This window comes from Odocoileus virginianus, chromosome 25 (assembly GCF_023699985.2).
Source record: "Odocoileus virginianus isolate 20LAN1187 ecotype Illinois chromosome 25, Ovbor_1.2, whole genome shotgun sequence".
NCBI lineage: Eukaryota > Metazoa > Chordata > Mammalia > Artiodactyla > Cervidae > Odocoileus > Odocoileus virginianus.
The window spans coordinates 42,475,718-42,491,098 of NC_069698.1; the positions used below are offsets into that span (position 1 = coordinate 42,475,718).

Below are 15,381 nucleotides of genomic sequence, written 5' to 3' on the forward strand. Positions count from 1 at the left end.
TTTTCCGGAGAAAACTAATTTGAAAAGACACATGCCCCTCAATGTTTATAAAGCACTGTTTACAGTAATCAAAATGTAGAAGCAACCAAAATGTCCATCAGCAGATGAATGGATAAAGTAGACGTGATGTGTGTATATATACGTGTGTGTGTGAAATAGTGCCATTTGCAACAACATGGATGGACATAGAGATTATCCTACAAAGTGAAATAAATCAAAGACAAATATCATATGACATCATTTATTCCATCATATGTGGAATCTAAAACATGATACAAATGAACTTGTTTACAAAACAGAAACAGACTCACAGAGATAGAAAGGGAACTTATGGTTACCAAAGGGGAAGGGAAGGATAAATTAGGAGTTTGGGATCAGCAGATACAAAGCTACTATACATAAAATAGATAAACAACAAGGTCCTACTATACAGCACAGGGAACTGTGTTCAACATCTTGTCATCAACTATGAGGGAAAAGATTCTGAAAAAGGATAGAGATTTATATGTATGCATAATTGAACACCAGAGACTAGCACAGCATTGTAAATCACCTGTACTATAATAAAAACATTTTAAAAACATCAAACTTGGGGATGTCCTGACCTCAGTGCCAGCCATGTGAGAACTGTGCCTATTGCCAACCTGTGATAGGATGTCTGTCATTAAACTCTGCCATGATTGGCTCATCAAAACCTCTGTGACTTGACTATCTAATACTTTAGCTTTAGTCCAGATTGATGGATCAAAAAGCTTTTCTAAGGAATATTGATGGAAACCTATTTTTTAAAAAAGCTCTTTCAAGTTAATGACATTTACAAATAAAGATATTTTACTGTCTTGTCTCTGACTTTTTAGGGTCGAGGTGGGAGTAAAAGAACATCATTAAATCTGAAGCTTCTTTTTTTTTCATTCAAATTAGTGTATCAGTTTAAAAATGCTGCATTTTTAGTCATGCAGGATCACTGCCACAATCGTTGTGGGAAAGTTTTGAAGGCATGGTAATAAAAATGTTAATGAATTTTAAGAGGAGAGTATAATGTTTATTTTCCTCCCTTGAGTCTGCAGTGCACAGTAACATTTAAAAATTAGATCTTCTGGTGACTAATATAGCATCTTGGTAAAGTGACTAATGGATCAGCGTATCAGTGGGTGTGCTTGCTCAATAAGGAAGGACACCCTGGCCCTTTCAGAGTCAGCAGCCTTAGTCAGCAGGTCCAAGTGATTTTACACTAAGAAACTCGGCCGCAAACCTGCTGTCACACTTGGCTATATTTACTTCGCAAATTTATTTTTTCTCAGAGCAGGTGATGAAAAGCCCCAAGGAGAGTCTGAAATGATACAGATTCGCTTTCCTCAACCCCAACCCTTGAAGTATCCGTGATGTCAAAGGGGTGCAACAGGGCAGAGCCAGGATGGGCTATTTCCTGAGAAATGAGCCAAAGACTCCAGCGTGTGGATGACGGCGGCTTCCTTTGAATCGCCAGTTATCATGCGCTGGGAGATCACTTTTGGCTTCAGTCTAACTTCTTGTTTACACATAAACCTTGGCTTTGAGTTCATGGTGAACATCATTAAAGGAGTCTGGTTCTTGGGACTGATGATTCCGTAAAGTGAGTGCACAAGACAAAGCTTTCTATCCCACCCTGTTGAAGGATGCAGAAAGAGGAGGGATGCTGCAGGGAGTAGAGACGAGAGAGGAAGGCCTCAAAGAGGTCAGAACCCTGGCTGTTTCTGGGCACGTATATTACATGAGGTTCTTTTAGGAGTCTACTGATAGAGTTATTGCTTAAAGATATATTTTTTTCTTCCACGAACAGCAATTTAATACTGTTTCAAAACTGGACAGTGGAGAGTATTCCTGCGAAGCCCGTAATTCTGTTGGACATCGCAGGTGTCCTGGGAAACGAATGCAAGTAGGTAAGCACGAAATATTGGGAGGAACAAAGGGTTTGCAGTTAGAATGTGCAGATATTTAAGGGTGGAGAGAGCAAGAGATAGGTTAAGGGCTAAGCCATGTGAAGGATAAACCAGAGGGAATGTTTAAAGTCAGCTTGACATAATGTCACAAAAAAGCAAAGATGCTCTTTTAATCCACCTCCAAACAAGCCAAGGATATTTATCATTATATTTTACAGATTTTTTAATAATTATTGAAATAATATGCTCAGCTGAGCAATCCTCTTTCAAACAAAAGCTCAGAGTCTTATTAAGTGCTTGGGGTCAAGGATTGAGAATAGGGATTTGAATTCCAGCTTTGCCACTTATGAACTGCATGCTCTTGAACAAGTTAATTAACCTCTGTGCCTCAGTCTCCCCAAAATGGAAATAGTGAAATACTGTCCTCATAAGGTTGGTATGAAGATTAAAATAATATTCAAAAGTGTTAAGATGGCATTGATGTATTATAAGCACTGTTAATTATCGGCTATTTTAATTGTTAATTTTTTCAGTCCCCCAAAATACTATGTTTATACTTATTGCAGACTAAAGAGACTTTTTTTGTTGTTTTTTGGGGTCTTTCAGCTGTGCCATGTGGCTTGCAGGATCTCAGTTTCCCAACCAGAGACTGAACCTGGGACACAGCAATGAAAGTGCCAAGTCTTAACCAATAGGCCAGCCAGGAACTCCCAAGACATGTTGAATATAGTTATGGATCTAGTTTGCTATAAAACATAACTCATATAAATTACATAAAATAAGCTTCTTAAAGTCCAGTAAAATTCAGATTCAAGAATCTTTTCAGACTACATGGGTTTCAGAGTGAGCATGATAATTTTTTTCAGTCTTATTTGTAATAAAATGTTTTAATTCTTTCTTGTATGAAAGTCATTTGTTTGAAAACAGTTGTGCAATAGAGAGGGATGAGCTAGAGATGGCACCCGCAGGGTTAAAGGTCACTCTGGGGGGCTGCATCCTAAAGCAGAGTACTGAGGGCTCCCCCTGATTCAGGAACTTGTCTTCAGCTTTGTGGGGTCAGAAGTTCATTTATTCAGTGCTTTTGAGGTATGCAGATGTGTAGGCAGTAATTCATACTGTCTGTGTACAGTTAACTCTGAGCATCATTTTTTTTTTTTAAAGAAACCATATTAGACTTCAGGATATCCTAAAGTAAAGATATTCAGTAGTATACTCTTAATTTCCACAAGTTTGAATTTCAGTTCTTTTTGAATTTCAGGTATACATACTATCCACCTAACTGACTCACAAGTTAAGCATTTATAGTCAGACATGAGCATTTGCTTAAATTATCAGAAAATATCCCTCTCAGTGCTGCTTTAGAGTTGTTAGAAAAATTCATCCTTTTTCTTTTCTTTAAATGCTCGTATTTAATGTCAATATCTAATTTAGCCTCATCTTAAGAAATATTATCTATGAAGTCATAGTTTTGACATACTAGTTGGTTTTTTCCTAGCATGCAGTAAATAAATACATAAAATTTAGAATTTTGTGTTTTCCTAGTTCAGTTCAGTTCAGTTCTGACTCTTTGCGACCCCATGAATCGCAGCACGCCAGGCTTCCCTGTCCTCCACTAACTCCCAGAACTTACTCAAACTCGTGTCCATCGAGTCGGTCCAACTGTCTCATCCTCTGTCGTCCCCTTCCCTTCCTGCCTTCAATCTTTTCCAGCATCAGGGTCTTTTCCAGTGAGTCAGTTCTTCGCATCAGGTGGCCGAAATTTGGAGTTTCAGCTTCAGCATCATCCTTACAATGAACATTCAGGACTGATCTCCTTTAGGATGGACTGGTTGGATCTCCTTTCAGTCCTGGAAGCATCACTTTAATTTGAACATGATTTCCACATACCTGCACTTCCTGGTATAAGCTGACTCAGACGTCAGAATTACTTTGTTTAAGGCTCATCCCTTAATCCTAGATGTTTCACACTCTTGATTTGGAATTCACATCTTTGGAAATACATAATTCATGAAGTCTGATTTCCAGTTTTCTTTTTGAATTCTCACCAAGAACTTGTCACCAAAACCAGATCTGTTGACTGCTCTAAATCAATGCTTTGTAAAGTGTAGAAGAAAGTGAATCACAGGTTTGCTGGTTACTCCCAGGCCGCTTCACTGTACAGCCCAGAAGAGGCTACTTCACACAGAGCTTGTGGCTCCTTTCCTCTCGGCCCAAATAATGATCCCCTCCTTTTATCCTGGCTTTTTTTTTTTTTTAAAGAAAGAACACACTATTTTCGTACATGTTACTACATTTTCTATTTAGTGAGGCATAAGGTGGGTAGTGTTGAGAATACTTGAACTCACTGAACTTTAAAGTTCACTTGTAACCTGATATTTAATCATATGGATTATTGTGTCTCCAAATGCCTGCTGGAGAATGCCATATATTTGTATTTTATTTCTGGATCATAGAACTTTTTCAAATATAAAAGGTTCTTATGAAACTTAGCTCTGTTAATATTTCCAGCCAATTTTGAATGGTGTCCTGTAAGCGAGTTAGTTGACCAGACTTAAAGAGCATGAAACTATCTGTTGTTTATGATGTGTCTACAAAGGGGAGCTTTTTGAGCTTTTGCAACTGAATGACTCCATTTGTCCATCTTTTTGACACGAGTTCATGTGTGGATTCTTTTGCATTCCAGATGATCTCAACATAAGTGGCATCATAGCAGCCGTGGTCATTGTGGCCTTAGTGATTTCCGTCTGTGGCCTTGGCGTGTGCTATGCTCAGCGGAAAGGCTACTTTTCAAGTAAGTAAATCTCACTGTTTGCTAGAAAACTTTTGCGGGTATTGAGTTTTCTTCCGAGACACTGATTCTTCTAAGAGGTTCTAACAAACTCTGGAGAACATTTTTGGTTAACTTTCCTGCAGTAGGAAATGTTCAAGATGACACTCTGGTGAGTCATGAAGCATCGTGGCAAACATAGGGAGGAAAAGATAGAAAAGATAGGAAATGTTGTTCCTCATCGCAACATTTCAGGAAACAGCACAGAATCCGTGAGAGGCTCCCTGGGGTGGCATAGGGCAGCGACACCAAGAGATGCAGCGGGGATGGGCACTGATAGCACATGTTCATCTATGTAAGATCCTTCTAAGTTAGGAATTGTGCTTCTTAAGATGTAAATTTCTAGTTTTATGATAAAAATTTCATTGGAATAAATCTGTGAAATGTTCTATCAGTGTAGAACCACAGAATGTTAAATGTCATGTTTAGCACAAATGTATTTAGAAGAGAATTGTTCAGTAAAAACTAGAAACCTATAGTATTATAGTTGCTTCTGAGGTTTTGATTTCTTCGGGTTTAGGTCTCTTGGAGCTCCTACTTGGTGATACAGTAAGTTTGAGGTAAATGGATGAGATTTTTAAGTGCTTTATTCTCTTAATGCCTTTCTTTACTCCTAGCCATTTTATGGTGAATACTACTTTTGGAAATTAGGTTTAAACATTTTTTTATACCATAAAGGGAGTTTCTAATTATACCTATAAATGTGTGTTGTAAAATGTTTTCATAAATGTGGTTTCAAGGATATTCCCTATTATTAAAAATAACTGCTCTGTGAGTTAGTAAGTAGCTGTTCTTTTGTGTGGTGTTTCAGTCCAGTCCAATGTAATGTAATCTGGCTGCTGGTCCCCCTGCTGGTCATCCATGGAAGAACAGACAGATTAGATTGCTCATTAAAATTCTTGTCATCTCTTATCTCTATCAGCAAAGAATGTCTGTCCGAGTGTTTTTATTAAAGATTTGGTAAACAGTTTTTCTTAAAATAACAAATTACTTGAAGATTTTATATGAATATTATTAGTTCATTAGCTAGGAATGTTACTCTCATTTCATCTAGCAGAAAACTTCTCTAGGAGAGTTGTTTTCTTGAACCTGCATTTCATAAAGGGTTGGCAAACTGACTCATGGACCAGATCTGGTCTGCCACTTGATTTTTCTATGGACCACAAGCTGAGAATACTTTTTGCAAATAAACTTTACAATCTATCTGATAACAGGGAACTACTATTGAACACCAATTAAGAAAAATATCCCCCCAACATAATTCCATGCTTCTAATTAGTAGACCTGTATTACTAACTAGATTTTGATTATTATTTTTTTATTTCAGTGGGTTTATTGAAACTTATTTGAAAAAAAATCTGTAAGTGCTTGGCAAAAAAAAAATGCACATGCCTTTTTTTTTCTTTTCACCTTATATTGGAGTACAGTCAATTAACAATGTTACGTTAGTTTCAGGTATACAGCTAAGTGATTCAGTTATATTATGACTTCTTAATTCATTGATAAAAATTTTTGGAAATTTTTTTCTCTTTTGTTATGTTAGTACCTACTTAATATCCTTGATTTTACCTCTTTGCCTACAAAGCCTAAAATATTTACCTTGTGGGCCTTTACAGAAAAAGTTTGCCAACCCTCCATTTAGAAGGTATAAATGTCAGCAAGTGAGAGTCAAAATTGAAAACAAGGAATTAATTCCAAACTCATTTTTATATGAATCTGTATCATACCCTATTCTTACATTAATGATATTTACTTATTCTTTTGTAGAAGAAACATCTTTCCAGTAAGTATACTTTCTTAATGCATGCTTTCCCCCACATCACTGCTTTTTTGTTAATCATCCATTTAAATTCAGAAGTGGGAAGTTGGGTTATTTGTGAGGGTTTCATTCTTTGGGCAGTGACTTGGATTCATCAAGGAACACAGCCCACCTCATGCCTACTTATCAGTGATGCTTAATCATCTAGAAGAGAACTGTGCTCTGCTTAGTCGCTCAGTCGTGTCTGACTCTTTGCGACCCCATGGACTGTGGCCCGCCAGGCTCCTCTGTCCGTGGGATTCTCCAGGCAAGAATACTGGAGTGGGTTGCCATGCCCTCCTCCAGGGGATCTTCCCAACCCAGGAATCAGACCCAGGCCTCCCGCACTGCAGCGGATTGTTTACCGTCTGAGCCAGCAGGGAAGAAATAAGAGTCATTAATTTGACTTCTTAGGCATTTGCCCAGTACTACTTGAAAAAATCTTTTTTTTTCTGTATGTTTCCCTAAATTTAAAGTGTTCAAATAAAATTTTCTTTAGCGCTAAATTTTACATTTAGTTGGATGCCAATTATGTGTCCAACCCCGTCCTAGGGACTGGTAACACAGCAGTGAACAGAACAGACCAAGAAACCCTTCTGTCCCATGGAGTGACATTCTAGCAGGGGAAGGCGGAAAGTGAACAAGTACATGAGCTCAACAGTATGTCAGATTGTGCTAAGTATAATGGAGAAAAATAAAGCAGCCAGAGAACAGAGATGCAGAGGGCAGGAGTGGAGATTATCCTTGTAAACAGGTGGTTAGGGGGGCCTCACTGATGAGGGGGCATTTGAGAAGGGTTTGAAGGAGGGAGTGAGTCAGGCAGGTAACCATGAGACGCGTGTTCAAGCAGAAAGGAGAGAGCAAGGGGAAAGGCTGGGCATGCCTGGAGTATCTGAGGAACAATAAGGGGGGTCAGTGTGGTTGGAGCAGAGTGAGAACAACTCGAGGAAGACATGAGTGAGCACAGTAGCGTAGTGGGGGCAGATTATGGATTACATACAACCTCTTCCTGGCAGAAGTTTGGCTTTGGCTCTGAGTAAGACGGGACATCATTGGAGAACCTTGAGCAAAGAGGTGGCATCTTCGTACTTAATTCTTAAAACTCACACTGGCTGCTCTGTTGAGAATAAACTGTAAAGGTGACAAAGCGTGGAGGAAGCAGAGAGACCAGTTGGTTAATTACTAAATAATCTAGACGAGAGAAGATGGCGGATACTCCCAAAATGATGGTGTCGACAATTCAAGAAGTGACAGTCAGTCAATTCAGTAGTTCAGTCATGTCTGACTCTTTGCGACCCCATAGACTGCAGCATGCCAGGCTTCCCTGTCCATCACCAACTCCCCAAGCTTACTCAAACTCATGTCCATCAAGTCGGTGATGCCATCAAACCATCTCATCCTCTGTCGTCCCCTTCTCCTCCTGCCCCCAATCCCTCCCAGCATCAGGTTCTTTTCCAGTTAGTCAGTTCTTCCCATCAGGTGGCCAAAGTATTGGAGTTTCAGCTTCAGCATCAGTCCTTCCAGTGAATATTCAGGACTGATTTCCTTTAGGATGGACTGGTTGGATCTCCTTGCAGTTCAAGGAACTCTCGAGAGTCTTCTCCAGCACCACAGTGCAAAAGCATCAGTTCTTTGGTTCTTACCTTTATTATCCAATTCTCACATCCATACATTACTGGAAAAACCATACCTTTGACTATACAGACCTTTGTTGGCAAAGTAATCTCTCTGCTTTTTAAAATACTGTCTAGGTTGACCATAGCTTTTCTTCCAAGGAGCGTCTTTTAATTTCATGCCTGCAGTCACCATCTGTAGTGATTTTGGGGCCCCAAAAAATAAAGTCTCTCACTGTTTCTATTGTTTCCCTATTTGCCATGAAGTGATTGGATGCCATGATCTTAGTTTTCTGAATGTTGAGTTTTAAGCCAGCTTTTTCACTTTCCTCCTTCACTTTCATCAAGAGGCTCGTTAGTTCTTCTTCACTTTCTGCCATAAGGGCGGTGTTGCACAATCTTGATTCCAGCTTGTGCTTCATCCAGCCTGGCATTTCATGTGGTGTACTCTGCATATAAGTTAAATAAGCAGGGTGACAATATACAGCCTTGACGTACTCCTTTCCCAATTTGGAACCAGTCTGTTGTTCCATGTCCAGTTCTAACTGTTGCTTCTTGACTTGCATACAGATTTCTCAGGGGGCAGGTAAGGTGGTCTGGTATTTCCATCTCTTTCAGAATTTTCCACAGTTTGTTGTGATCCACACAGTCAAAGGCTTTGGAGTAGTCAATAAAGCAGAAATAGATGTTTTTCTGGAACTCTCTTGCTTTTTCGATGATCCAGTGGATGTTGGCAATTTGATCTCTGGTTCCTCTGCCTTTTCTAAATCCAGCTTGAACATCTGGAATTTCACAGTTCACATACTGTTGAAGTCTGGCTTGGAGAATTTTGAGCATTACGTTACTAGCGTGTGAGATGAGTGCAGTTGTGCGGTAGTTTGAACATTCCTTGGCATTGCCCATCTTTGGAATGAAAGTGACCTTTTCCATTCCTGTGGCCACTGCTAAGTTTTTTAAATTTGCGGAATATTGAGTGCAACACTTTCACAGCATCATCTTTTAGGATTTGAAATAGCTTAGCTGGAACTCCATCACCTTCACTAGCTTTGTTGGTAGTGCTGCTTCCTAAGGCCCACCTGACTTCACATTCCAGAATGTCTGTCTGTAGGTGGGTGATCACACCATCGGGGTTATCTGGGTCATGAGGATATTTTTTGTGTAGTTCTTCAGTGTATTGTTGCCACTTCTTAGTATCTTCTGCTTCTGTTAGGTCCATACCGTCTCTGTCCTTTATTGTGCCCATCTTCGCATGAAATGTTCCCTTGGTATCTCTAATTTTCTTAAGGAGATCTCATGTCTTTCCCATTCTATTGTTTTTCTCTACTTCTTTGCATTGATCACTGAGAAAGGCTTTCTTCTCTCTCCTTACTATTCTTTGGAACTCTGCATTCAAATGGGTATATCTTTCCTTTTCTCCTTTGCCTTTAGCTTCTCTTCTTTTCACAGCTATTTGTAAGGCCTCCTCAGACAATCATTTTGCCTTTTTGCACTTCTTTTTCTTGGAGATGTTCTTGATGCCTGCCTCCTGTACAATGTCATGAATCTCCGTCCATAGTTCTTCAGGCACTCTGTCTATCAGATATAATCCCTTGAATCTGTTTGTCATTTCCACTATATAATCTATATAATAATAATTAAGGGATTTGATTTGGGTCATACCTGAATGGTCTAGTGGTTTTCCCTACTGTTTGCAATTTAAGTCTGAATTTGGCAATAAGGAGTTCATGATCTGAGCCATAGTCAGCTCCTGGTCTTGTTTTTGCTGATTGTATAGAGCTTCTCCATCTTTGGCTGCAAAGAATATAATCAAGCTGATTTTGGTGTTGACCATCTGGTGATGTCCATGTGTAGAGTCTTCTCTTGTGTTGTTGGAAGAGGGTGTTTGCTATGACCAGTGCGTTCTCTTGGCAAAACTCTATTAGCCTTTGCCCTTCATTTTGTACTCCAAGGACAAAATTGCCTGTTACTTCAGGTATCTCTTGACTTCTTACTTTTGCATTCCAGTCCCCTGTAATGAAAAGGATATCTTTTTGGGGTGTTAGTTCCAGAAGGTCTTGTAGGTCTTCATAGAACTATTCAACTTCAGCTTCTTCAGCATTACTGGTTGGGGCATAGACTTGGATTACTGTGATATTGAATGGTTTGCCTCGGAAATGAACAGTGATCATTCTATTGTTTTTGAGATTGCATCCAAGTGCTGCCTTTCAGACTCTTTTGTTGACTCTGAGCTCTACTCCATTTCTTCTAAGGGATTCTTGCCCACAGAGCTAGATAGAATGGTCATCTTAGTTAAATTCACCCATTCCAGTTCATTTTAGTTCACTGATTGTTAAAATGTTCACTCTTGCCATCTCCTGTTTGACCACTTCCATTTAACTTTCATTCATGGACCTAACATTCCAGGTTCCTGTGCAATATTGATCTTTACAGCATCAGACTTTACCTCTATCACCAGTCGCATCCACAACTGGGTGTTGTTTTTGCTTTGGCTCCATCCCTTCATTCTTTCTGGAGTTATTTCTCCACTGATCTCCAGTAGCATATTGGGCACATACTGACCTGGGGAGTTCATCTTTCAGTGTCCTATCTTTTTGCCTTTTCATACTGTTCATGGGGTTCTCAAGGCAAGAATACTGAAGTGGTTTGCCATTCCCTTCTCCAGCGAACCACATTCTGTCAGACCTCTCCACCATGACCCGTCCGTCTCGGTGGCCCCACACGGCATGGCTCATAGTTTCATTGAGTTAGACAAGGCTGTGATCAGTTGGTGAATCTATTCTGAATCTATTTTGAACAATATGCTGATTGGATGTGGGCTCTGAGAAGAAGAAAGAAATCAGAGATGGCTTCAAGGCTCTGGAAGGATGAAGTGTGAAAAGTTTACTGAAGTGTGTAAGGTTTTGGGAGGAGTATGTTGGGGAGTAGGGTTGAGGGTAGGTGGATACCTCAGGAGTGCTTTGGAATTTTAATATTTGAGATGTTTATTATACTTCCAAGGAGAGATAATTAGTGAGTAGCTGAGCACATGAATCTGGGATTAAGGAAGCATCTTGACTGGAGTTAACCAGGGCTTCCCTGGTGCCTCAGACAGTAAAGAATCTGCCTGCAATACAGAAGACCCAGGTTTGATCCCTGGGTCAGATCCCTGCAAGAAAAGAACAGCAACCCACTCCAGTATTCTTATATGGAGAATTCCACGGACAGAGGAGCCTGGTGAGCTTCAGTCCATGGGGTCGCAAAGAATCAGACACAACTGAGCGAATAGCACTTTCGCTCTTCTTAACTAGAGTTAGAAATTTAGGATTCATTGGTGCATGAGATCTGTATGAGAGCACCACAGCCCCCTGTTTATGTGCAGCTGGTTTGTCACTGTCCTCCTTGTATGAATGGAAATGGCAGACCCAACCTGGAGCGTATGGGCATTCTTCTCTTCTCAGCCACCATGGCTTCAAATGCCATTGATTTTCTGTGCCTGGACTTGTTCCACAACGCTGGTCTTTGAGTCCCATAGCATCCCAGGGCAAGTCCAGGGTGAGGTCCGAGTTAGCAGGGCTAGCCATAGTTAGTTCCGGGGTGACCTTGGGAAAGCAGAGTAGCCCAATGATATAGCCACAAACTCCAGGCAATTGTGAAGATTCCTGCTTTTATTAAGATGGAAAGTAATTGTAGGGACGGTTATGAACAGAGGAGAGACATCATCTTATATATGGAGAAAGGTTGACCACACTATGGTGAAAGAGGTTATTATCTTTCATTGAATCACAGTGTGTCTATTAACCCAGGAAGTAATCTGGGAGAAAATATCTTTATTCCTAGATACGTCTCCTATTTGTCAAATCCATCTCCCTCAAAATATGTTGGATAATGAATTGGATGTTGCATTAGCCTGCTAGAGCTGCCTTAAAAGTGCCGTAGACTGGTGGCTTAAACAATAGAAATTTATTGTCTAATAGTTCTGGGATCTAGAAGCCCAGACCTCTCTCCTTGACTTAAAGATGGTGCTGTCCCTGTCTTCACATGGTCTTCCCTCCATCCATGTTTATGTCTAAATTTCCTCTTCTTATAAGGATATCAGCCATATTGGATTAGGGCCCACTCTAATTAGTTTAGTTAATTTAATTACCTTTTTAAAGACCCTGTCTCCAAGTACAGTCACATTCTGAGGTACTGGAGGGAATTGGGACTTGAACCTATGAGTATTTGGTGGGAATACAATGCAGCCCATATCAGATAACTGAAACCATAGTCACTGTGTAAAACTTTTTTTCCATGGAAAAAATGAAATTTGAGGTTGTAATGATCAAGCTTTCAAAATGTTAAATCTTGATGAGTTGGTGAGTTAAAAGTTAGTAAGTCTGTGATTTGCATATTCTGCAAACTTTGTTAGTATCTAGCCTGAGGCTACAAGTAGATTCACAGGGCTTCACACATACTGATATATTGTTGCATGCTTTTCTCTGTGAATATCATCTATAAATTCAGTTAGGAGTGCTGGGCTTTTTATACCTGGCTAAGAAGCATGTTCTTCTTCCTGTTGAGAAAAATGTATGGAGGTAACATTAACTGAAAGAGGATATGTATTTTAGAATTGGAAGCAATAATGTAGTAAATGTTCTTTTTTATATTCCACAAACAGGAAGAGTAGTTCTGCATCTAAAGCCACTACCATGAGTGAAAATGTGAGTATTTTTAAAGCATATTTATAGAACAAATGTGTTTAGGGAGCTGGGCAGGGAAGTAAATTAATTGTATGAAATTGATGGATTTCTGCATTTAGTATACCTTGTACCCATGTCTACCATTGGTCTTTATAAGGAACTAAATAAATGTTAGCTCCCATCCCCTGCCCAGGATGGCTGCATTTGTAGAGCAATGGGGCTTTCCCATCCCATTTTTTTCTGTCCTGGTGTTTTCTATTGTTAGTCAGCCTCCTTAGCATCATTAGATCTGGCATTGTCAGCTCCATTTTAAAGATGCGGAAACTTTACTATATTCATTGATTAGCTCTAGTAATTTTCTGGTAGAATCCTTAGGGTTTTCTATGTAGAGGATCATGTCATCTGCAAACAGTGAGAGTTTCACTTCTTTTCCTATCTGGATTCCTTTTACTTCTTTTTCAGCCCTGATTGCTGTGGCCAAAACTTCCAAAACTATGTTGAATAGTAGTGGTGAGAGTGGGCATCCTTGTCTTGTTCCTGATTTTAGGGGAAATGCTTTCAGTTTTTCACCATTGAGGGTAATGCTTGCTGTGGGTTTGTCATATATAGCTTTTATTATGTTGAGGTATGTTCCTTCTATTCCTGCTTTCTGGAGAGTTTTAATCATAAATGGGTGCTGAATTTTGTCAAAGGCTTTCTCTGCATCTATTGAGATAATCATATGGTTTTTATCTTTCAATTTGTTAATGTGGTGTATTACATTGATTGATTTGCGGGTATTAAAGAATCCTTGCATTCCTGGGATAAAGCCCTTGGTCATGGTGTATGATTTTTTTAATATGTTGTTGGATTCTGTTTGCTAGAATTTTGTTAAGGATTTTTGCATCTATGTTTATCAGTGATATTGGCCTGTTGTTTTCTTTTTTTGTGGCATCTTTGGTTTTGGAATTAGGGTGATGGTGGCCTCATAGAATGAGTTTGGAAGTTTACCTTCTTCTGCAATTTTCTGGAAGAGTTTGAGTAAGATAGGTGTTAGCACTTCTCTAAATTTTTGGTAGAATTCAGCTGTGAAGCCATCTGGTCCTGGGCTTTTGTTTGCTGGAAGATTTCTGATTACAGTTTCGATTTCCTTGCTTGTCATGGGTCTGTTAAGATCTAGAATTTCTTTCTGGTTCAGTTTTGGAAAGTTATACTTTTCTAAGAATTTGTCCATTTCTTCCAAGTTGTCCATTTTATTGGCATAGAGCTGCTGGTAGTAGTCTTTTATGATACACTAACAATGAGAAAACAGAAAGAGAAATTAAGGAAACAATACCATTCACCATTGCAACAAAAAGAATAAAATACTTAGGAGTATATCTGCCTAAAGAAACAAAAGACCTATACATAGAAAACTATAAAACACTGATGAAGGAAATCAAAGAGGACACAAACAGATGGAGAAACATACCGTGTTCATGGATTGGAAGAATCAATATTGTCAAAATGTCTATACTACCCAAAGCAATCTATAGATTCAATGCAATCCCTATCAAACTACCAACGGTATTTTTCACAGAACTAGAACAAATAATTTCACAATTTGTATGGAAATACAAAAAACCTCGAATAGCCAAAGTAATCCTGAGAAAGAAGAATGGAACTGGAGGAATCAATCTGCCTGACTTCAGACTCTACTGCAAAGCCACAGTCATCAAGACAGTATGGTACTGGCACAAAGACAGAAATATAGATCAATGAAGCAGAATAGAAAGCCCAGAGATAAATCCATGAACCTATGGACACCTTATCTTCAACAAAGGAGGCAAGGATATACAATGGAAAATAGACAACTTCTTTAACAAGTGGTGCTGGGAAAACTGGTCAACCACTTGTAAAAGAATGAAGCTAGAACACTTTCTAACACCATACACAAAAATAAACTCAAAATGGATTAAAGATCTAAATGTAAGACCAGAAACTGTAAAACTCCTAGAGGAGAACATAGGCAAAACACTCTCTGACATAAATCATAGCAGGATCCTCTATGACCCACATCCCAGAATATTGGAAATAAAAACAAAAATAAACAAATGGGACCTAATGAAACTTAAAAGCTTTTGCACAACAAAGGAAACTAAAAGCAAAGTGAAAAGACAGCCCTCAGATTGGGAGAAAATAATAGCAAATGAAGCAACAGACAAAGGATTAATCTCAAAAATATACAAGCAACTCCTGCAGCTCAATTCCAGAAAAATAACTGACCCAATCAAAAAATGGGCCAAAGAACTAAACAGACATTTCCCCAAAGAAGACATACACATGGCTAACAAACACATGAAAAGATGCTCAACATCACTCATCATCAGACAAATGCAAATCAAAACCACAATGAGGTACCATTACACACCAGTCAGGATGGCTGCTATCCAAAAGTCTACAAGCAATAAATGCTGGAGAGGGTGTGGAGAAAAGGGAACCCTCTTACACTGTTGGTGGGAATGCAAACTAGTACAGCCGCTATGGAGAACAGTGTGGAGATTTCTTAAAAAACTGGAAATAGAACTGCCACATGACCCAGCAATCC

General features: G+C 39.2%; 1 protein-coding gene across 3 annotated transcripts in view; it reads left to right on the top strand.

Moving 5' to 3' along the window:
• JAM2 (junctional adhesion molecule 2) overlaps positions 1-15,381 on the top strand; it is an 84,359-nt gene that overhangs the window by 64,021 nt on the left and 4,957 nt on the right. Inside the window, exons 6-10 of one of the 3 annotated variants that reach the window (XM_070455111.1) lie at positions 1,820-1,919; positions 4,603-4,710; positions 5,267-5,306; positions 6,514-6,529; positions 12,794-12,836. In XM_070455111.1, coding sequence (XP_070311212.1) covers positions 1,820-1,919; positions 4,603-4,710; positions 5,267-5,306; positions 6,514-6,529; positions 12,794-12,802 — 273 coding nt within the window. In that variant the 3' untranslated portion in view covers positions 12,803-12,836. The remainder of the gene's footprint in view (positions 1-1,819; positions 1,920-4,602; positions 4,711-5,266; positions 5,307-6,513; positions 6,530-12,793; positions 12,837-15,381) is intronic. The other 2 variants (XM_020892134.2, XM_020892135.2) reach the window with 2 other exon arrangements.